Source organism: Haliotis cracherodii, unplaced genomic scaffold, assembly GCF_022045235.1.
Source record: "Haliotis cracherodii isolate W230 unplaced genomic scaffold, xgHalCrac1.p SCAF_4, whole genome shotgun sequence".
Taxonomy (NCBI): Eukaryota; Metazoa; Mollusca; class Gastropoda; order Lepetellida; family Haliotidae; genus Haliotis; species Haliotis cracherodii.
In genome coordinates this window covers 26,380,023-26,403,126 of record NW_027266297.1, presented here as the reverse complement: position 1 = coordinate 26,403,126, position 23,104 = coordinate 26,380,023, and the positions used below count along the sequence as shown (strand labels likewise).

The following is a 23,104-nucleotide window of genomic DNA, read 5'->3' as shown; positions in this document are numbered from 1 at the left end:
CCCCATACTGCAGATCATCAAGGATCCCCAGTACTTCAAGTGAAACATTCACCATAATTGGAGTCTGAATTGAGTCTGAATCTGCTTGAATTGTTTCTAGTGAGCGTGTATTTTTTTTTGTCGCTTTTAGCAATATATCATCAATATAAGGTCGGGGGACACCAGAAATGGGCTTCACACATTGTACCCATGTGGGGAATCAAACCCGGGTCTTTGGCGTGATGAGCGAACAACGCTTTAACAACCCCACAACCCCTAACCTGTTAAGCTCCAAATAACATTCACTGACCTACAATCGAAAATAAGAGACCTGATCTTAAACTGATGGTCTGACCATTGAGGTCGCCAGGACTTCGAATTGACAAGGTATCACTGTTATTGGTGTCTATCATAAACAGGATTGGAAACTTCTTCTGCATTAAACATTGTTTTTAATAGCTGCAAACAACATCTACTGACCAACAGTCTAAAATCAGAGACCATATAGCGACCCTTCTGACTATCAAGGGTTGCCAGGACTTAAGGTTATAGGTGTCTAACATAAACAGGCTTGAAAACTTCATCTGCTGTTTCCACCTTGAAGATGTAAACAGTTTGAAGCTACAAAGCCACTACTGAACCTCATCTTTCAAATAATCATTCCTCCTGACCAGTGAGACGTCAAACACAAAAGACTTATTGTCATCCCCTAGTAAACAGAGGCACACCTCTCTACATTACATGAACCAACAGCATTGTCAACACCTAACATGCAGAATCACTGGAGTCCGTCAAGCAAGCACAACAACATATGCTGTTATCTTCCCTGTAAACAACAACATGGAAGGAGCCCCACAAACCTGCCTTCACTCAAACTTCCTGTTCCAAATATGTTAACATGACAGGTAGGATTTAGGCTTAAACTCAGGAAATACACCTTGGCTTGTCTTTTGTTTCTAAAGGTAAATCTCTTTTCAAATATTGGCAGAGTTTTTCTTTGAAAGTGGATACTGTCAGAAAATACAAATGGCTGCCACACAGTCGTGTGTTTGGTGGGTTGAGTGTTTGTAAAGGTTGCAATGTCAAGTCTAAAAAAGAACTGCCATGAAATGAGTGTACGGGTTTCTTAACAGCACTGATTGAATTGAAGCTAAACCCTGGGGGACTGCTGTTACACAATAGGTGCAGTTGTGTGCATGCGTACCTCTGATCCTTCAAAACTATTTCTTTGTGAGTTGACAGGTATCAAAAGTGGTGAACAAACGCTCTATTGGCATAGGTGTGTTGGTTTACTGACTTCAAGGAATTCACATAAACCACATAAACCCACATAATAAAATCAAAGTCAGTGCATTTGGTGTTTTGCATCTCCAGGAGAACCTCATTTATTTAGACCTTTAACTCGAATTATCATTTGATGTCCTGTCAGATTCCCTATCTGCACAATGGTCTGGTATGAGCACTCTGCTAATCTAAACTATGAACTAGATCTGCTTAGCTCAACTTTGAACCACTCAACCTGCTGAATTAAACTAAGATAAAATTGATCGGCTAAGCTAAACTATGAACTCAATTTGCTTTGCTCAATTATGAACACAACCTGTTTAATGAAACTAATAACAATTGATCTTCAAAGCTAAACTATGAACTTGATATGCTTAGCTCAATTCATAATGAACAAATCAACCTACTTAATTAAACTATGGACAATTAATCTGCTAAGCTAAACTGCGAACTTGATCTGCTTAGCTAAACTATTAACTCAATATGCTTAGCTCAACTATGAACAACTCGACCTGCTTAGCTCTATAAAACTACAGTTATATTTATCTTGCCTAATTCTATTTCAATAAGATAACTATTCATTTAGCTTCACTATTGATATAATATAAGCTACCTACAATCACAAGTTCTCTTTCATCGCATCTTGTGTGAATGCAAATCACCTAAATAACCAAACAATAGTGATGTCAAACTGAGACATGGACATTAAAAATATAACTGTCCCATCGATGACTCTAAAAGCAATGAAGAAACATATAAAACCATGTACATCTTTACTTATCAACTGATCTTAACACGTAAGTACAAAAATGTCCTCAGAAGATCTACATCCTCAAGACAGATTATGCAATCTAAAATATATTTGTTACCTCATCACAATATGGCTGAAATATAGCCGATGTGACATTAGATGTTAACTCACTCCCTCACACAAGACAGAAAATGTATTCCAAGCATAACTATTTCATTCTTGAACTGATCGAAGGAAGTTCATTTTACCACAAAGACACGAGTCAATGCGATATAACTGTCGTATTCACTTAACACCAGTCACCTTCATCACAAAGGTCAACCAACACAAGGAGACATAAATACCAAACTTCAAAAGAGACAGAGCGAAAGGTATTAGAGCCAAAGGGGTGGCAAGGTCATGTGATCCCGTCATGCTTCATCACATGACAATCACATCAATAGCAACATATGCTGAAATATCTTCTTCCGAACTTGCTACTCACTAAGTGACTCAAACAGTGCGATTAATCCTATAAACTAAAAACACATTTAGAACAAATCCCAAACCAGCATTAAACTGAAATGATTTCACCATTACACCAACTGAACCCGTTTTGTTAATAATCAAATCAGGAGCGCTCCAGGACAATATTTATGATCAAGATTTCAAATAATTTCCTCCTGTGTTGGGACTGTCGTATGACTATGATCAGCTCGGAGCATTATTTCTCATTTCGATGATTCACTCGAGTTCTAATGGGCCCATAAACCAAGAGATGGACCTCAAGCAAGAGCTATAATGTATGGTAACAGTAACGAACTTGCACTTCCCAAGGACCCTAATTTTCTACAATCTTTTTCAACAGCTCTTTTTTTTCGTAAAAAATGTCAAGGTTTATAAGATTTCTACGAAGGCCTCGAGGAAAAGTATATTTACAAAAAGCTTTAGTTCTATTTACACGAATTTCCTTGACTTTGGTGATGAATGTCAAAGTTGATGAACTCATTTCCATGACTTGAAATTGAAGATGGCCGACATAAATTCAAATGGTATCCATTACCCCATTTTTTTCCCATTTAATTGATAAGTAAATCTACAATCAGTATGAAAAAGATGCACTGCATATTCACTTTTACCAAATAATAAATTCATATTGAGAGTTTTGATTGAATACACCCGCATCAATTAATGTGAACATAATAGTTCTCACCATCAGATGTATTTTTAGCCCTACCCCATAATCAATATTTTCACATCACATCAACAAAATGACTATCAATAACAATCCTTGCCAGAAATGATTTTCAAAAGAACCTTAGCCACAAATATTTATCCTAGTCCATTTTTCATTGCCCTTCTTATTTGAAGCACAGGGCCACCATGCAGACGGCAACTGCTGCACAAAACACATGCATAGCTGCAGCCGACGTATCTGTATGTGGCCACAGAAATCGACACTATCTGTGAGATTGCAGGGTGGTAGGAAATCTGTTCCATTTACTCAGTGTAAAGTTCACGTGACATGAAGGGCAGGTTGATCCAGAAGAGTTTACTTCTCTGTTGCCCGGGTTACACAGTCCACTCAACCTGCTACTCTGAGGCATAGTATAATTAGTCCTACTTTTGTTTGGTTTTACATTTTTCAATTGGTTTTTTCCATTTGCATATCTGGTTCATGTGTTACATCATTTGACTCAGAATTGTTTGCAGTTATAAATCTTCAACCTGCGCAGTCAACAACATAGTGTAGTATTGATGAAAATAAATTTGCAGCAAACATTTACTTTACATCAAAAATCATATTTTCAGCCTGTGGAGAATGGAAATAGTTTAGAGAGACGCTGAGTTGGGTTGAGTGCGACTTAAATTATATCATGGTAGGTGAGTTTAATGTGGGATAAAAACCAAAAGTGAGGTAGATATAAGATGTTCACAACTGTTGTGGATGGTGCTAACAAACAAAGAATCTCATCAGATTGAATCTGGGATTCGAACCCTTGATCATCAGATTCTACTACAAAGGGGCACAACTCTGCACAAAGGGACACAACTCTGCATGACAACTACACTTACTTTCCAAGGGGGTTGACACTGGCCTCTATAGATCTCAGGTACTTGCATGCTTTGATGTTGTCAGGGACGTCAATGATACCTGCAAGAACAAAGAAATCATGTAGACGAAGGGCCTAATGCATCAGACACAACCACACACCCAAAGTCTACAAAGTCATGTTATATCCTTGATCAGTCTTTCCTTAGGATTTCAGCTTATCCATATTCAATTACACACTTCTAATTTTAGGCCAGGACAATCGTACTACCTTGTTTTAAAGACTGTATTATACAAAAAGAGGCAGAGAGCAAAAACATATCATCAGCTAGGTTGAAACGAGCCTATAATGTCATAATAAGATACAGAAACAGAAAAATGTTTTCAGACATTTTGTTTTCTTAATTGATTTTTTTGTACTTTGGCAATATGAAGGGTAAGCTTTTGTGTAAAACAAGGAATTTAATTGCTCTGGCCCCATCAACGAGGAAATATATAACAGGTGATATAAGTGTTAACATACTGTCTTTCAATGTCCTTGTCATTACTATCAGTAAGTGAGTTGAACAGTACCGGTATTTCAATCAGTATTTTAATCAGCTTGGTACTGGAAGAAAACCCAAAGTAATGCAGGTCTCAGACATTTACCACTTTGGTGAAACCCACAAGCATGGGTATGGTGCTGACAAACCTAGAAATGAGATTTGAACCCATGATCATAGGTTTCCGGTGTGCCAAAGGTACACAACTCTGCACAGCGGCTTATCAGACTGAGCAACCTGTGCCCCCAGTTCACTTATGAGGTTACTTTATCAGTAAGACATCTGAAGTTCTTAAGCTGTTGCTCACACACCGTATTCCATTGCTTACCAATCTATCAAAAACTATATAGCTTCTAATACCACATGTGAATAAAACTCATTTAGATTAATAACCATAAAATGGTGATTTATTATCCAACCATTAGTCCAACAATCCCTCACAACGCTCTCAAATCAAAACGCAATAAAGATATCAACATCTAATCTGCACTTATATCCACCACCTTATGATCGAAAAGAACGCTGAGTCGTGGAAATGTGCATCTTATCTCTGACATCCTAAGCTCTAGACTGCGAAGAACATTATTGATTTGAATTTCACAACCCAGGGGTTTAAATAAACATCACTGGCACTGTGCCAACATGACCAGGCTACAAACAAATTGATACTGTGGATTAATCAACATGTTTATTATTCCTGGAGATGATTCTTGTAATCATATATATCTTAATAAGAATATAAATATATTTTGACAAATGTCAGAGGTGTACAATTTGGTTGAACAATTTGAGATCATTTTAGATCATTTTAGATCATATCTACATATCTTTTTTAGTGCAGGTTTCTTAATGTACTTTTCATCTTGTGTTTGTTGCCAGATTGCCAAAGTAGATTATTGAAAGAGTTTCCCTTTTGATAAGATGAGAAACAAATTAGGAAATTAAGTTAGACATACAGAGAATGTGCTGAAACATCAACATTGGCTTCGAAATTCAATATTTTTAGAAAAGCATATAAAAAGATTCCAGAAAAGAAGTACACACTGATTATGATATAACGTCTCCTTGTTTTCAAACTGTTACCCTTTGAACACAAGACATATAGAAGACTATGGTTTATTCCTTAATTTAAGAAGTGAGTGAGTTACAAAACTTCATATCAGCTTTGTTTCAGACACTTAATGATGACAACAATTTATGGAATTAAAAAAAATCAATACACCAAGGTCATCATTAAAGCAATCTGTCCAAGATATTTTAGCACAGCAATAATTCTCAATTTAAGGATGTACCGTATTTGCTATATTAAGTACCCGAGTCCAAGAAGTATTTCCTGATCAACTCCTACACCAATCTGTGAGTAATCCTTAAAAACAGATCGCACAAACCCTGGAATTTTACACAACAGTCCTTATTTGTGAATATCATAGATTTCTTTACAGAACACACAGCAGTGTAGAATTACTTGACTTGTGTAGGGTTTAAAAATGCTCCCCATTGTCAAACCACAATTTTTATCTTGCAGATCAACAGCCCCTACAAAAATGTCAATTAAAAAGTGGTCAAATGTAACAAATGTAATATTTGATATTACACTTTTTTAGTAAAGTACAAATTCTAGTACTGGGTTGAGTTCCATCTTTCACATCTTAATTTTCTGTGAAAGTTGAAAAAAATCCTTACATTCTTTGAGTGTTTCATCTGCTTTAAAAGCGTTTGAGTGTTCATCAGACTCTTGTGAGGTCCCAAGTAATGCCCTTACATTAACTCATCAATAACTAAACCATGTTCGATACTTAAGTGATTAGGGCTTACAAAACAACTTGACCTTCCATAGTATCTCAAAATGTCAACCCCATGAAAGCAATCAGACAAAAAGTCTGGCTCATTATAAAATGGCAGCCTAAGATTGAGACGATTCACCAGCATCTACACCATTCTACAGCGCCATCTACTGTCAATAACTGCTGTGCACAAAGTCAATACAACCGCACCCCACTCCGCAAAGATCAAAGTGAAGTGCGAGTCATCATGTTCGGACGTAAATGTCGCCACATCCACGACACCCTGTCAGTGGAGCCATGTTTTCCACCGTTGTACACGCCCCTGACTTAGACCCACTTTTAGGATTTGGGAAACTTTGACTGGTTCTTAGTACAAGACGCTGTGCACAGGAAAAGTTGAGTGATGGCGACAGTTGGAACGTTTTTTGTGATAACTACACACACCTGTTTAATAAAGATTAATATGGAGAAATTGAGATGGTTAATTTGAACATCTCAAGAAATGACAAAAAGAAACTTTGGGGGAACAAAAAATTCAAGGAGACATTTTGTCAAACTTTCTTGTACATATATATCATTTCAGTAAGTGTCTCAAAAGTTAAAAAAAAGAAAAAAAGAAAACGAGAGTTTCTCTGACAATGAAATAATGATTCCTCCACAATTTCAGTTTTTCAAATCTCAATTACATCGCTTTCTTATGTCAGTTTCTCTAAAAAAACTGAAGTGAACAATTAAAAACACACAACGCAGTTGATAGAATTGCACTTGAACTGTACCAGAATTATTCAAAGCATTCAAGAAATCTGTCCGTAATGGAAAACATCCCTTCCTCGCCCATCATCACCGCTTCAGCAAACTCAACAGGCCAAGCCATCCGGACAACACCACCTAGGTACTCAAGCTCAACTCTGTCAGGGCCAATACTGTATTAGGCATGACAAACATTCAGATCACATTTTTTAAATATTGTAGCTGATTAAATACTTGAATATCCTAAATATGTGAAGCATCTTATTATTTAATTACAACATGAAAATAATTAAATCTTCACATGCAAAGGCAATGTTTGTGTGTCATGTAAATAAAGGACACTTGATTTATTATTATTAAAATATGTAATATGTCGTATGGAAAACATGGTCTCATGAGATGAGTCTCCAGGGCAGGAACCATCAAGCTCATTTAACCTTCTGATTGTTATCAACAGGTCACCAGCAGGTGCACTAATTACTGCAAGGTTGTGGTACTAGTGTAACATACTTATTTCATGAATATTTCATTGATATTAACTGATTAAGATGGACAACATACAGGATAATGATGACAGTATATGTCAATCAATTTGCCAATTCGTCATCGTTCTAGGGATCAATATTAATTACAATGTTCAGCTTCTTTTTTTCTGTGGTAATCAATCATTAATCTCTCATTATTCATTAATGATTTTTTTTGTAGTGAAATTACAGTATTTAAGCCTGGGGTTTATGAGAATATCTCTTATTTTCTTTAATGGTCTGGTGGGTGTTTTGTCAGGATTTGTAGTTTATTTTTGCTTTTTAACAAGTAATGTTGATAGTTTTTGATGATATTGTTCCCTCGTAAAGCTTATAATAAAGAACCATGATCAGGCACTAATACATGTATACTCATGGCAAGAAAAATGGGAACGGCAAATGAGGAACACGTGTTTCGCATGAAATTTTGCATACCCCAAAGATGACCAGAGCTTGATTGATAATGGAATACATTTCAATTAGTGACATGTATTGTTTATAAGGGAAGATATTATTTCTTGTGAGTTAGTCTTTTTTCGGCTAAAAATTGGTTGGCAGGTTGGAATTTTAAAATAATGACAGGATTGTTTCTTTTGTTCTTTAAAATGTGAATATGTTGTCGTGTGTGCAGTGTTAGCTCAGCGTGTTGTGTTATCTAACCTGTGTGTAACCTACTGTTTTACAGTTTATCCTATTGTGTGCACAAATGTTGGTGAACACAGAAGCTTGCATTCGGCTAAATAAAACAAATTTATCTATTTTTCGTCTTTTTAAAAGAACAGCGTAACCTGGAAACTAATAAAACCAAACGATTTTGCCTAAGAAGCCTTTTCACCAGAATACAAATTAAAATGCCCTTTAGTGTTCCTCACATCACAATATCATCCTACTTGGTATTCTTTCTTATGCTGTGTAGGCTGAGACAATGTTGATATGAGAACCATTTCAAAGTTATAGTAGGTGAGGTGAGATGAAATGGAGCTCATTTTCAAGATTATTGTGCCTATTTTGCATTGTGCATGCATGTGTGCATGTATGTGTGTTTGTACAAGCCGGGACAAATGCTGGTTTTATAATGCTAGCCCACTGAGATACCATGCCACAGTTTAGCTTGCAGATCCCACTCTCCATGCTAACCAGTCCTTGTTTAATCCCCTCAATGCCAAGCACCAGGCAGGGTAACAACAATTACCATCTTTTAACATCTTTTGGATATAACATGGCCGGGGACCGAACCATCGACATTCCGCTTCCTGGAGCTCTATCCACTTGTCCACGGTGGTGGTGACAAGAGTATCTGCTGTGTTTTCCTTATCTGCGGCTGATTTGGTTTTCACAGACATTTACACCCCAAGTCAACCTACAATCCCTCATGTGAGAACTCAAAGAAAGTAGAACCAGCAAAGCAGTCCTGTAGCCTGCTACTTGTCCTACTTCCTCAACTTCCCTTTACCATAACCTTTAAAACCAGGCAGGGGACTTGCTATGACTTACCATTTTTACTGAAGTCCAGTTCCTCTAGGCTGGCAAGGCTGGAGATTGCAGGAGGAATACTCTTGATCTCATTGTCACTGATACTCAGCTTCCGCAGGCCGTGGCAGTAAAAGAGTTCCTGGAAGTCACAACAGAGGAGTTATAAACAATATCAACCCACTGTTATCAGAGCTTCGTGAAGTCACAATGGAAGCATTATAAACAATATCAACCCACTGTTATCAGAGCTTCAGGAAGTCACAATGGAAGCATTATAAACAATATTAACCCACTTTTATCAGAGCTCCTGGACGTCACGACAGAAGCGTCATAAACAATATCAACCCACTTTTATCAGAGCTCCTGGATGTCACAACAGAAGCGTTATAAACAATATAAACCCACTTTTATCAGAGCTCCTGAACGTCACAATAGAAGTGTTATAAACAATATCAACCCACACTGATCAGCATTGACAACCATCAAACACATGCGCTGCTTCTTAATTATAATGTCAGTCAAATATCAACTAAACTGTCAGCACCATAATAGCACATAATTATATGCTACTGTTTTCAAACCCAACCATATTTGTCCCCAAAAATCATATGTACAAACTCATGCCTCCACGATAATTTTCTATCTGATTACAGTCAAAACGACAGAAGTAATAAGTTCCCTCAAAGCCAAATTCCAAGCGTTCACACTCAAACACTGCAACCAACAAGCCCTGGTGAACGTCAACGTTTACGTAATTAACATGCTCCTGAAAGTTCTTAATTCCTTCCCGCATTTTACACTTCTTTGAGTGGCATTTAGAAGTTGGAATGGTAACTAAAACAAAATTGTTATGGATGAGCAACTTTGTTATTACAATTGGGCGACGTTTCGGTGTAGATTCACGCATTTTACACGACAATAATAATCTATCTACCCTTCCATTTGTGTGTCTATGATCATCTCATCAGGAAGCCATAACCAGGGTGGATCGTTACCATCTGGTGACAGTCTGATCATCAGACGCCGTTATCACTGCCACTCTCAACATGAACAGATACATACCCTAGCTCTCAACGGTAACTCCATTACAGTGCAGCTATGTGCAAATCTAATAAGATAAAGGCTGCCGTGATATTTATTAGCCACAATATTGCTGTCTATGCTTTTAAACATACTTCTTGTAGTTTGTTGTTTAACACCACACTCAGCAATATTCCAGCTGTATGACGGCGGTCTGTGTATAATCTGAGTCTGGACCAGAGGATCCAGTGATTGACATCCATAAACCAAGTCAGCAAACATGACCACGCGATCCCGTGAGTCACCTCTTACGACAAGCACTGTCATCACAAACGACAAGCATGGGTTGCTGGAGACCTATTCTATCCCGGATTTTCACAGGTCGGAATTCAAGGTAAACAAGAGTTGGCCACTAACGTGGCTGTATCCCCCGCCCCTGTTGCAGAATTTATGACATAAGTTCCGGAAACGAAACGTGACGGACGGACGGACGGAGCCCGTTTCTATATCCCCCACCAACTTTGATAATAATTCAACTATCTAACCATTGTAATACAGTCAGACATATATTTAGCCTGATGGCTTTTGCACGAACTGTACAAGCAATTATAAGGGAAACCACTACGACACCCTGACCCTGACTCACAATATCATTTGGGTCATACGACTGTTCTGTGTCCAGTCTTGTTGACAAAGAACAAATATATCACAAGTTCAAATAACAGTACACTTTAAGATATTACTAGAAAATACTTTCATGACAATAAACCTGGTGAAAGTTTGAAAAGATAAAATGTTGACAGCATATCAAATGTAAATTCCTCCATGACAGCATTTGCTGATACCTAGGCTCATATCACAGCTCAATCAGAAGAGCTATGTTTTGTGTCACAAGTTATCTCTAAATGTTTGTGCGTGCTTTCACTTTAAGATTAAAAGCAACACATCTCCAATTTAAAATTACTTCTGGCCGTTTGTAAGAGATCTGAATTTCAAAAACTTGGCATCAACCCAGGGATACAGTCCAAGATGGCTTCGCCAAACAACATGATCTGCTGCTAAATATTGGAAACAAACAATTATCAAACATTTATCTTATGTATGGCAATATATATATATATTTAAATAAGAATGCAGTGGTATATATTTAAAATTATGCTAACTCACATCATATTACCTCATATCAAATGCAGAAATTTTAGACTGAAGTGAAATATGGTGCAGGCCACATTGAAAAATATTTCAGACATATTACCCCATGTCTGCTGAATCTTTGAGGAAAGCCAAAAGTGATGCAGGTTTTAGATGTTTACATCTATGGTGAAACCTACGAATATGTGTATTATGCTGACAAATCCAAGGATCATAACTAAATTGAATTAGGGTTTCAAACAAATGATCATAGGATACTGGTACATCTAAGGGACATAACTCTGCACATTGTAGCACCATAAATAACTGGGCTACCTATGCCATCCAGATTCATGTGAAAACTTAAAGGAGGACTCTGCTCTATGATCTCCATCTTATTATCAAACAGACACTGTATGTATGTAATAAGGGATATCATCCGGTCCTAGTGGGGTGGGGTACCCTAGTGGTCAATGTGTTCACTTATCACGCCAAAGGCCCGGGTTAGATTCCCCACATGGCTGGAATGTTTGAAGCCCATTACTGTTGTGCCCCGCCTGATATTGCTGGAATATTGCTAAAAGCAGAGACCATATACCGATATAGTCTCTGCTAAAAGCAAGGTAAAATCACTCACGTACACACTCAAAGTACTAGATTACTGTAAATTGTAAATATTAGTTCACAGCCAAACAGGTTGAGTTTAATGATTGAATTAAATTTGCTGGGGGCCTGTAATAATCTGAAACAGAAAGTCATGTGTTTTGTTCTTGAAGGCAATGATCTTAGGGCCCCTGGGAATCCGAGGCAGACATCTGTAAACACATCTTCTTGCTGAAGTTACACAAAGTTACAAAGAATATGGAAACCAGACGTGGTCCTTGTAGCCTCAGGCTTTCACTTTGAACTTCCGACATCATCAAATTTTCAATATTATCTATTGTACCGGGTAACTCAAACAGTTTTCTGATACTATCAGCAAAGAATAACATCCTACCCCTATCATCAAACACAACAGCATTAACTAAGACAATGAATGAAGGTGAAACTCAAGATGGCCGCGAGCAGTGACCATTTACGTCTGCCAGAAACCTCATTTTAAGCATCAGCTTGAGGACACCGTCATCATAAGATTATTTTGACAAGTGTCATCACACGTTCCTGACTATCTGGTCCCAATCAGGGCATTGAGGGCATTCATGGGGGCATTTCCTGAAGATCAGTATCACTTTCGGTCACTTTCAACTCAAACAAGTATTGAAGGCTGGGATCTGCCAAGGGGCCTATGGACAGTCACTGTGATGTGGTATAAATACGTCCATAAAAATAAATGCAAATAAAAAGTAAAGGCAGTAGAGGCATAATAAAAATTATATGCTGCGAGAAATTAGATACATTTATTTTTAATTTAAGTTGCCCTATTCAGCAGTTGCTAAGTTGGAAGTACTCCCCAATCTCATAAAATGTGTAAACTTCTTAGATGTAAAACACTAATGTAATTTTTGACACATATAAATAACTCCTTCATAAATATTTCAACTTGAGAAATGATATTTGAGAATATTTTTACACTCAGCCATGTTCAAAGCATATGGGAGATAAAAAAAACTCAAAAGTATGAATGCAGGAGTGTTACAGATATCTTTTAAAAAATTATTTGGCAGTAACTAATGCAGCTCACATAACAAAAAAACCATATACATCAAAATGCATTGACAGTCTACATTTACATCCCACAGTTGATTAAAAGTGACACCAAATAACCCAACCCCATCAAAGCTTTCCCCCCCCCAAACCCCTGCCACCAGCGACAGAACACCTCTCACAACTGGGGCAATGTACATCAAGTATGCATAACAAACAGTATTCACCAGTCTATAATGACCTCGATCTAGCCTCACCCCACATCCACCCGCCCCGCCCCGCCCCTCACGTACAAATCACCTCCCACAACGGGGCAATGTACACACAGTGTGTATATCAAACAGAATCATAACGACCCCTACAGGACCTCCAGGATTGCAGCATATGACAAAATGACCTCCACACCCCGGGGTTGGCGTCCCCTCGTGAGAACCGAGTATCTGTCCCGTGTCACAGACTTATGCCCTTCTTTACCTTACACTCACGCGGGACTATCTACAAACTTGTTTGTATGCATTTTTGACAAGTACGTGCTGGGGCAGAGAACAATGGCTGCTTGTAGTCCCATACCTATGTGTACTGTCAGAGAGCGATGAAACCAATCCTAGCAGGGCAAAGAGAAACATGGAACTGTGTTGACTGGAGTTAATCATGCACAAAACCTACCTGTAGGTACACAATAGACTATCATGTCTGGCCATGTGATACCACCTCGGACTGGGCTAACTAATGAGATTATGGTCCGTTATTGCCAATCCAGCCATAGAAATATGTTACACACATAATAGTATTACCCTGTGTACATAACTGTTGTGTTTTCTTCGTGGTTGGTCATAATCAAATACTGAACCCAAACCGAAAACTGGTGCAAAGCCAGAAGGCTTCCAGACAGAAAACAGGTGCCAATCCTGTAGGCTTCCAGACAGAAAACTGGTGCCAATCCTGTAGGCTTCCAGACAGAAAACTGGTGCCAATCCTGTAGGCTTCCAGACAGAAAACTGGTGCCAATCCTGTAGGCTTCCTGACAGAAAACTGGTGCCAATCCTGTAGGCTTCCAGACAGAAAACTGGTGCCAATTCTGTAGGCTTCCAGACAGAAAACTGGTGCCAATTCTGTAAGCTTCCAGACAGAAAAATGGTGCCAATCCTCTAGGCTTCCAAACAGAAAACTGGTGCTAATCCTATAGGCATCCAGACAGAAAACTGGTGCCAATCCTGTAGGCTTCCAAACAAAAAACTGGCACCAATCCTGCAGGCTTCCAAACAGAAAACTGGCACCCATCCTGTAGGCATCTAAACAGAAAACTGCTCCCAAGTTCCAACAAGAAAAACTGCTACCAACTGGTTCCAACTCTGTGAAGTTCCAACCAGTAATTGTTATCATCAGTTCAAAGATATGCTTGTCATAAGATGAATCTGCTGGTAGGCTTGCTGACTTGGTTAATTACAATCCTCATGACGTAAACCACTGGGTGGTCTGGTCCAGACTTGAATAGGTCATTGGTATATAGCTAGAATAGTGCTGACTACAGCATTACACAACATTCACATGATTAATTAAGTTTAGTGACTACAGGTACATCTACTTATAACATTCCCTTTATTTTCTTTGTTACCCTTTTTCAGAAAATCAAATTTCAATCAGCCCAAAACATTATACATGTACAACTTTAAGGTACAAAACGAACGTGGATGTCTATAAAAAAAAATTGTTATTTACATAAAAATTCACTCTCTACTAGGGGCCAAAAGTACATTTTTCCTCACTTACTGTTTAATGGGTTATTTTACAAGCGAAAGTGAGAGAGTTTAGCTGATTTGACTTTGAACAGTATTCCAGTTATATCACAGCAGTTTTGCAGCACAAAGCGAGAGAGGAAGTAGTAGGATGCCACGGCTGACTTTAGACATAGCTGCAACACCTGCTGCACACCGATCAATAGAGACCCATAGACTGTCTGCACCAAGCTGACTGCACTGACTGATGACACAGCCTTCGTCTGCCCGGTGTCTCCGTTTTAGAAAGCTCTTGTGATGTCATCTACTACTTCAGGTTTCTGAATTTCATGTCATAACCTCTAGCGATCCTCAGACGGCTAGATTCAAATATATACTACTCAAATAAAGTTAAGAACCACCCGATTTCATGCCACAACAGATTAACTATGGTAATATGAAAGAATTGGGTGGTCCTTCACATATTTTGAGTTGCATATATGATGACAACATGAAGGCCAGTTTTTACAAAAACCTTTGTAACAAATATGTGGTTACAAATTTCATAACAATGTGTTTCTTCTCAAGGTAGCTTGAACATCAAGTTTAATGACCTGTCATACCTGTCTCAGCTTGCAAACATCGCCCTAATTTCCAACCCCAATATCGCATTTCAATTTGTCACTCAAATAACTGTAACATTCCACAACACTTCAACAAATAATGTGATTCTGGACCTCTTGAACTGAAATAAAACCTACATTACATCCTCCATGACATCTTACACCTATTCCTTTAATAGCATAAATTTATTCAACAATTTCTTTCAATCAGGTGTCCCAACAAGATTAATCAGTCAGCATTTCACGGTGGAATATGATGTTGAATATATGTCAGACTTTTTGTGTTTCTTGGTGTTTTTTTTGTGTAGAAAATCCTGGCTGGTAGGTGAAATGAAAAGAAATCTGTATTTTACTATTTTACTATTTTACTCAGTTCCCCAGGACATTATGTGAATATGTTGCCATGCGAGCAGTGTTAGTTAAGTTGACACGTCAGTCTGCAGAAAACACCCTGTTACACACAGTTTTTGTAAATGGGACATGTATATAAGTTTAAATTCGACAGAATATTTATTTTTATTTTTTCGTTAATTTTAGGATCAGCAGGATGCATTAACCAATCTTTAAACAAAGTCATGTGGGCAAAGAAAAGGCAAGCACCTGCTGGGATGACCTCACCTCCCGAGGTGATCCAGCTGTGTACACTGGGAGTGATCTCACCACCCACACACCCCACAGGCCACAGGCCTACAGGAGAGCAGCTAATGATTTGAATGTCACCAGTATTAATCCAAATAAATGTTAAACGGATTTTCTTACAAAATAAATACTGCCAAAGGGTTACAACAACAAGCAGCATGATTTTATTGGCGGATGATATTCTCCAGGAGGGATATATAAACATGTATGTATCAATGTGATAATGATAAATATATACCACGACAATATGACACAGACCTCGAACATGGAATATATCAAATATATCCCTGTATACCAGAAGATACATAGTCGTATGAACCTTGCTTTTGAGTACTGAAATCAGTACTGAACCTGTGAAAGTTTAAAATCAAATCTTTCCGACACAAGGCAAGATTGAAAAAACAAGCCTTTTGCAGATAGGATGCACCATTAGAGTGCAACACATCATTTCTGGGAATCATCACTGCGATATCCAGTAGCCCAGATGCATCAACCAACCAAACCAAATACTATGTTTCAGGCTATTTTTCTAGGTTTGACTGATTTAGTATGCACAGGTGTCTCAGAAAGCTCTTGTGATGTCGTCTACTACTTCAGGTTTCTGAATTTCATACTATAACCTTTTGTAATCCTGATGGCTAGATTCAAATATATACTACTCAAAAGAAGTTAAGGACCATCCGATGTCAAGCTATAACAGATTAACTATAGTAATATGAAAGAATTTGGTGGTCCGTCATTTCTTTTGAGTAGTATATACTATGACTACCAGAAGACTTTACCAGTTTTTTGGAAAACCTTTGTAATGAATACGTGGTAATCTATGGGCTTACGCCATCTTCAGCAATATTTTAGCAATATCACAGTGGGAAACTCCAGAATTGAGCTTCACACATTGTACCCATGTGGTGAATCAAACCCGGGCCTTTGGCTTGATGAACAATCGCTTTAACCACTTGGCTACCCTACCATCCTGTTTTTCTATGAACTACAAGTGGGTAGGTGACTGAATGATCCTTGTATTCCAAAGCAGATATATTACAGCTTACATACAACACAAAACAAGTAAGGAACCCCCACAATGACAGATTAACTATAGTCATAGGTGCTCTTTAACTTCTTTTGAGAAGTATATATTTTTCAAGCTGGCGCTAAAACACATTGAACCAGGACAAACTCTGGATAAATTATACAAGTGAGCATCACTGCACTCTTCACTGTCTGGTCACAACCAATCTTGTCACAGCTGGTCCATCCTCGGTTATCTGAGTCGTACATCTCCCTTCTATTATCAGAAAAACCCTGGACTTACTCACCACCACAGGAAGTGGCATTGCCACCTCGATAAGAGTCTCCCCTCAAGAGCTACGCAAAATTTTCTGTTGCTCAAGAGAGTAATTTGTTTGGAAGTGTAATTTATCATGGATTCCAAACCCAGTTCCATTAGGAATTTCTGACAGTTATTATTTTCTTAACTATAGATTGTATTTTATCATCACTTTCCTACAGTAATGCCTATTCCTCTGTATTCTTTTGGCACGGGTGGCCCAGTCGTCTTAGGTGCCGTGATTCGTTGTGCAGAGTTGTGTCCCTTGGGCCCGCCAGAAACCTATGATTGTGGGTTCGAATCCTGGTTTGCCCCGGTTATGTTTCTAGGTTTGTCAGCACCATATCCGTGCTCATGAGTTTCACCGAAGTGGTAAATGTCTCAGACCTGCATCACTTCGGGCTTTCCTCCCACATTAAACAGGCACACCGTGATATAACATGAATACTGCTAAAAGCGGCGTTAAACCCAACTCACTTACTCCTCTGTATTCTAGTTATCAGTACAATCCAAGTCAACTCCACAAAGCTATATAGTTGTATAACTATAATAAATATAGTTAGGAATTTCTCTATTCCACATTGATAATTTTTACTGGCATTTGCTGCAGACTTGGTGCAATAAAGCCTCAGAGCAGGTCTAGATAAGTCCATAAATAATAAAAAACCTTCAGACCACCAATTCCCTGATTCAGCCAATACTACAACGAGAGTAAAGGGTCCTTGATACGTAATGACAATCACTATTTGTATCCAGTAACAGTCTCGGTGACGTCTATGTGTAACATCTGTGATGAGTATAGACTTACAGCCATCGATACACCAACAAGCCTGAATGACAAATGAATCCATCACTGCTTGTGTGAACTGCCCCTTTACTGGAAATTGATGAGATCAGTTGCCAAAGTATATTGATACAGATTGGACTCACAATGATTACTTAAGTTAAACATCTTAGTTATACCATAAAACGAGACATCAAAGCAGAAAATAAATGCCTTGTAATGAATTCTGCTTCAGATCAATTTATTTCATACATCTCATGATACATGGATATTCTCTGTGTCACAATATCTCATGAGGCCAACCACTTGATATGGGGAAAGGAGGGTAGGGATGTTGTTGTTTTAATAATGTGTTCCGAAAACTAGAAAAAAAGTCATTTGTTTTCAGAATTTCTCCACCAAATAAATTGTTGTTTGACATGCTCGATCCCCTGTGTTTGTTTGTTTGTTTGTTTGTTTGTTTGTTTAACGCTGCACTCAGCAATATTCTACATATAGGAAGGTGGTCTATAAATAATCGAGTCTGGACCTGACAATCCAGTGACACTATGAGCATTGATCTACGCAGTTTGGATCATTCAAACAAGTGAACAATGCTGACCATCCGATCCCGTTAGTCACCTCTTACGACAAGCATTGGTTGCTGAAGACATATTCTCGACCCGGATCGTCACGAGTCTGGATGCCCTGTGTATAATAACAGCACCCTGAAGATAATTCAATCTGGCTTACATAAACAAGTGATCGACATCATGAGTAATGTTTGTCTACTAGGGGCCTTTGCACCCAGAAATCCCCTGGTCTCACTCATAAATACTGTGAGAATACTCACAAAAACATACTTCTCAAAAACATTCATTCATAAAAATATACTATTTAAGACTTTCGGTTTCTTCCCTACCACTACACATCTCTGTGACGTACCCGTGGCAAATCTCTAATTTGGTTGGAATCAGCATACAATTCCTCTAAAGTCCTCTCAAAGTTGAACACTTCTCCCGGGACATCTGTGAGGCTGCAGTGACGGTAATCCAAGACACGAATATCATCATCTATCGGTGGACGTAGACACGGACACTTCCGCACAAATAATCCGGCCATCGTCTGCCCTGAAAGACAATCATAGTTTCATTACAACAAATTGGTGTGATTGTTGGAGTGACATATTTTAGTTGTGACAAATCATGTTTATACACATGTAGTGAATACCTGAAAACATGGGAGTGCATGACTTCAGCATGTGGGTCACAAACTCGGCTTCTATCAGTGAGTGAGTGAGTGAGTGAGTGAGTGAGTGGGTGGGTGGGTGGGTGAGTGAGTGAGTGAGTGAGTGAGTGAGTGAGTGAGTGAGTGAGTGAGTGAGTGAGTGAGTGGTTTTTATGTTACTTGAGACAGTATTTCAGTTACATCATGGGTTGTCAGCATGATGAATGCTGAAAGTGATGCATATCTTTGCCATTTACCACTTTGGTAAAACAGACCAGAAAGGGTTATGTCCTGAAACCTAGAAAGATAATCAGGACAAATTGGGATTCAAATCCACATTCATAGGTTCCTGGCATGACTAAGGGAAACAACTGTGCTCAGGGAACAGCAGAGCATCAGATGCCTGGGCTACCCATGCTTCCCTTCCATCAGTAGCTCGTGAAGTGGGTTACGTAGCCCAGTGGTCCAGCTATCAACTGAGGTCCATTTCCTTACACTGTCAATTCTTGGTGTTCCTACACCAATTGCCAGCGTATTAATGTAAATCCATGGAGCATGGTATCTCAGTGGGCAAAACAGTAACTCTATCACTCACAATACTTCAGTCATGGTCAGTTTCTAAACGTGGAGGAAAGTATACAGTGATACAAGTCATAGTCTCCTACTCTTTCTGTGAAACTTACAGTGAAATGATACTAAGGTTATTTGTTTGTTTGTTTGCCTTTTTGCACTCAGCAATATCCCAGCTATATGACAGTGGCCTGTAAGTTATCGAGTCCAGACTAGACAATCCAGTGACTGATACTAGGAGCTGCAATCCATGCCCTCAGAGCACAATGACACCATTCAAACAAGTCACCAAGCCTCAGACCGACCGATAGATAGGGTCATCATTCCAATACTAGTATAAATGTCGAAACAGTATGAACACGACTGCAAGGCAAGTAAGAAAATTGGAAGACATACATGGCAAAATAATCAGGGCAGATATACTTGGCAATACTATCGCACATATTAGATCAAAGAAAAGAAAGTGTGGAGACGAAAGAAGAGTCATTACTATTGCGTGTCTACCAATATTTAATAAACTCAACAAATCTGACAAGCCACAAGATAAATTCTCTGACACACACGTGAAAAAAACAACTTTTCCCCCCATTTCATTGATCAAGTTTGCCCCAACTTTGACAGACACGTTTTGTAGCCAAAACAAACTATAAATAAGATGTCACTGACAGTAAAAAATATGCCATTTCAGATTACCCGCCCCAACCCTAAATTCCTGGTGTTACAAATTTATTGACATTTTTATCAATAAATAAGAGTCCCTCTCATTACATATCTCAAATGAAATTTAAACAAATATCATGATTCAACAAATATGACAGTCCTGACAACTCATTTTGAGTGCAATGAACATTTTTAAAGGTTTCACAATTTATTTCCCTCTTAAAACTTCAACTCAGATACAAACATTTTTTTTTTAAATTGTCAAAAGGAGACCAAAACCCCTTATCAGTGCAACAAAACGGTCGTGTCAAACACACAAATATACTCTCCTTAAAAACATGAAGCGCTCAATATGAAGCATATCTGAAAACAACATGACGGCATGAAGATTTATGACTATCTCTCCTCCAAGTTCAGCAATTTGTCAAACATGTCATTTTTTCACCATGCAGAAATCAATAGCAGCTATAGGAATGTCCAAAGTTTTGAGGGAAACTGCATGTGCAGGTGCATGTTGTCATTGCCAGCTCATCTGTCTTGGAGGAAATGATAGTGCCATGCTGAGAGCATTGCCAACATTCATCATGAAGTGTATGCATAAACCTGCAGAAAAATGTTGGACTGAGAAAATAATTTGGGTAAACCAGTAATGACACTTGTAGACGTGATATTGCAAACATACATTCAGTTGTCACAGAAAATATAATTACATAGCAGTTACAATATACAGGAGTTCAAAACAGTACTATTAACTTGCACAACTTGTCATGGATAGATGCCAGGGAAGAGGACTTCTGTTGAAAATCTGGAGATTTTGTAATGTGATGACAGCCAAAATACAGGATTTATGGCTGTGATGTAAAAGAAGTTTTGTAATCGTAAGAATTAGGAAATTCTGAGCATTTACAATACACACCAGCTTAAAATAGCACTAATAACCATTGTCAAAAAGAAAATAATTTTAAAAATGCTTACAGCAAAATGAACATCATACCTACACGCTTACTTGGCTGAATCTGTCGCCATGCCAACTTTCTCCCCATCCTTACCGCGTTACACTTTCTCCACTTTCACAACGCTTTAAGTAGCCTTAACCACCCTTTCCGTACTAAACCTCACAGCATATAATGGTTACAAATCTTGCCATTTCAATAACATTCTTACCCATGACAATAACGTCAGACCCTTACAGACCCAGGCAAGCCACTTGAAGCATGAGGTGAAAAGGTGAAGTAAAGATTTGATAGCGTTCAGTAGCTTTCTGTTTTGTTTATCCTCTACTGAGACCACTGTCTGTGACTCTAATCCCTCAATAGATGCTGAATAACGTTGATACGAGAGACGTGTGTGTCACCACGATACTATGTCAAACAGGGATTTGGATGTGTTAGAAGGGCAATTAGCTACATACCAATATGAGGCATTTTGTTTTTCTGGTCAATATTTATCCAGTTTATTGAGTTTGTTATGGGTACAGAGACTTAATTAGTTTTATTATAGGGCTGATTTATTGCACGACATGGTCATAAATTATCAAGATTCTAATTCAAATGCATAAGTTCAAGAAACAATGTTGTGAAACACATCTTTCACATGAAATAATATGCAGAAATGCAGTCACAATGTGACTTTTAAGCATATCAACAACTATATATCAGTCATAGAATTTAACCTTCAACATATACCACCTCACCAACATTGCCAACACCATACAAGACTATGTGCCTCAATATAACGATAAGATGTTTGGGTGAAGAAAATCACCTTAGTGAATTATCGTGTTTGTTTAGTTAAACTAACAATGTTTAATCTCATTTCGCACCAGTTATCCCCTTGCTCTGGAGAGAGCTTAACAGTATTTTGGTCTACTTCCCAGTAGGCGTGTTTTACCATAGGCTTCTTAGGCTTTGGCCTGTGAACAGAGTTGATTGTGATAAGCAATATATGTTGTTGTGGTACAACAGGCATTTTGATACGAAGGTCTAATTAGAGAACTATTATAGGACTATAGCAGTATATGTTATTGTGATACAACAGGCATTTTGGTACTAAGGTCTAATAGAGAACTATTATAGGACTATAGCAATATATGTTATTGTGATACAACAGGCGTTTTGGTACTAAGGTCTCAAAGAGAACTATTATAGGACTATAGCAATATATGATATTGTGGTACAACAGGCGTTTTGATACGAAGGTCTAATTAGAGAACTATTATAGGACTATAGCAGTATATGTTATTGTGATACAACAGGCATTTTGGTACGAAGGTCTAATAGAGAACTATTATAGGACTATAGCAGTATATGTTATTGTGATACAACAGGCATTTTGGTACTAAGGTCTCAAAGAGAACTATTATAGGACTATAGCAATATATGTTATTGTGATACAACAGGCGTTTTGGTACTAAGGTCTCAAAGAGAACTATTATAGGACTATAGCAATATATGATATTGTGGTACAACAGGCGTTTTGATACGAAGGTCTAATTAGAGAACTATTATAGGACTATAGCAGTATATGTTATTGTGATACAACAGGCATTTTGGTACGAAGGTCTAATAGAGAACTATTATAGGACTATAGCAATATATGATATTGTGGTACAACAGGCGTTTTGGTACTAAGGTCTAATTAGAGAATTATTATAGAACTATAGCAAT

The 23,104-nt window shown here is 38.1% G+C and overlaps 1 protein-coding gene across 3 annotated transcripts in view; it reads right to left on the bottom strand.

The window, feature by feature from the left end:
• LOC139478542 (leucine-rich repeat-containing protein 7-like) overlaps positions 1-23,104 on the bottom strand; it is a 114,032-nt gene that overhangs the window by 32,712 nt on the left and 58,216 nt on the right. For all 3 annotated transcript variants that reach the window (XM_071261038.1, XM_071261039.1, XM_071261040.1), the window contains exons 2-4: positions 18,927-19,111; positions 9,141-9,258; positions 4,070-4,148 (exon numbers count right to left, since the gene is read on the bottom strand). In XM_071261038.1, the coding sequence (XP_071117139.1) occupies positions 4,070-4,148; positions 9,141-9,258; positions 18,927-19,103 (374 nt within the window). In that variant the 5' untranslated portion in view covers positions 19,104-19,111. The remainder of the gene's footprint in view (positions 1-4,069; positions 4,149-9,140; positions 9,259-18,926; positions 19,112-23,104) is intronic.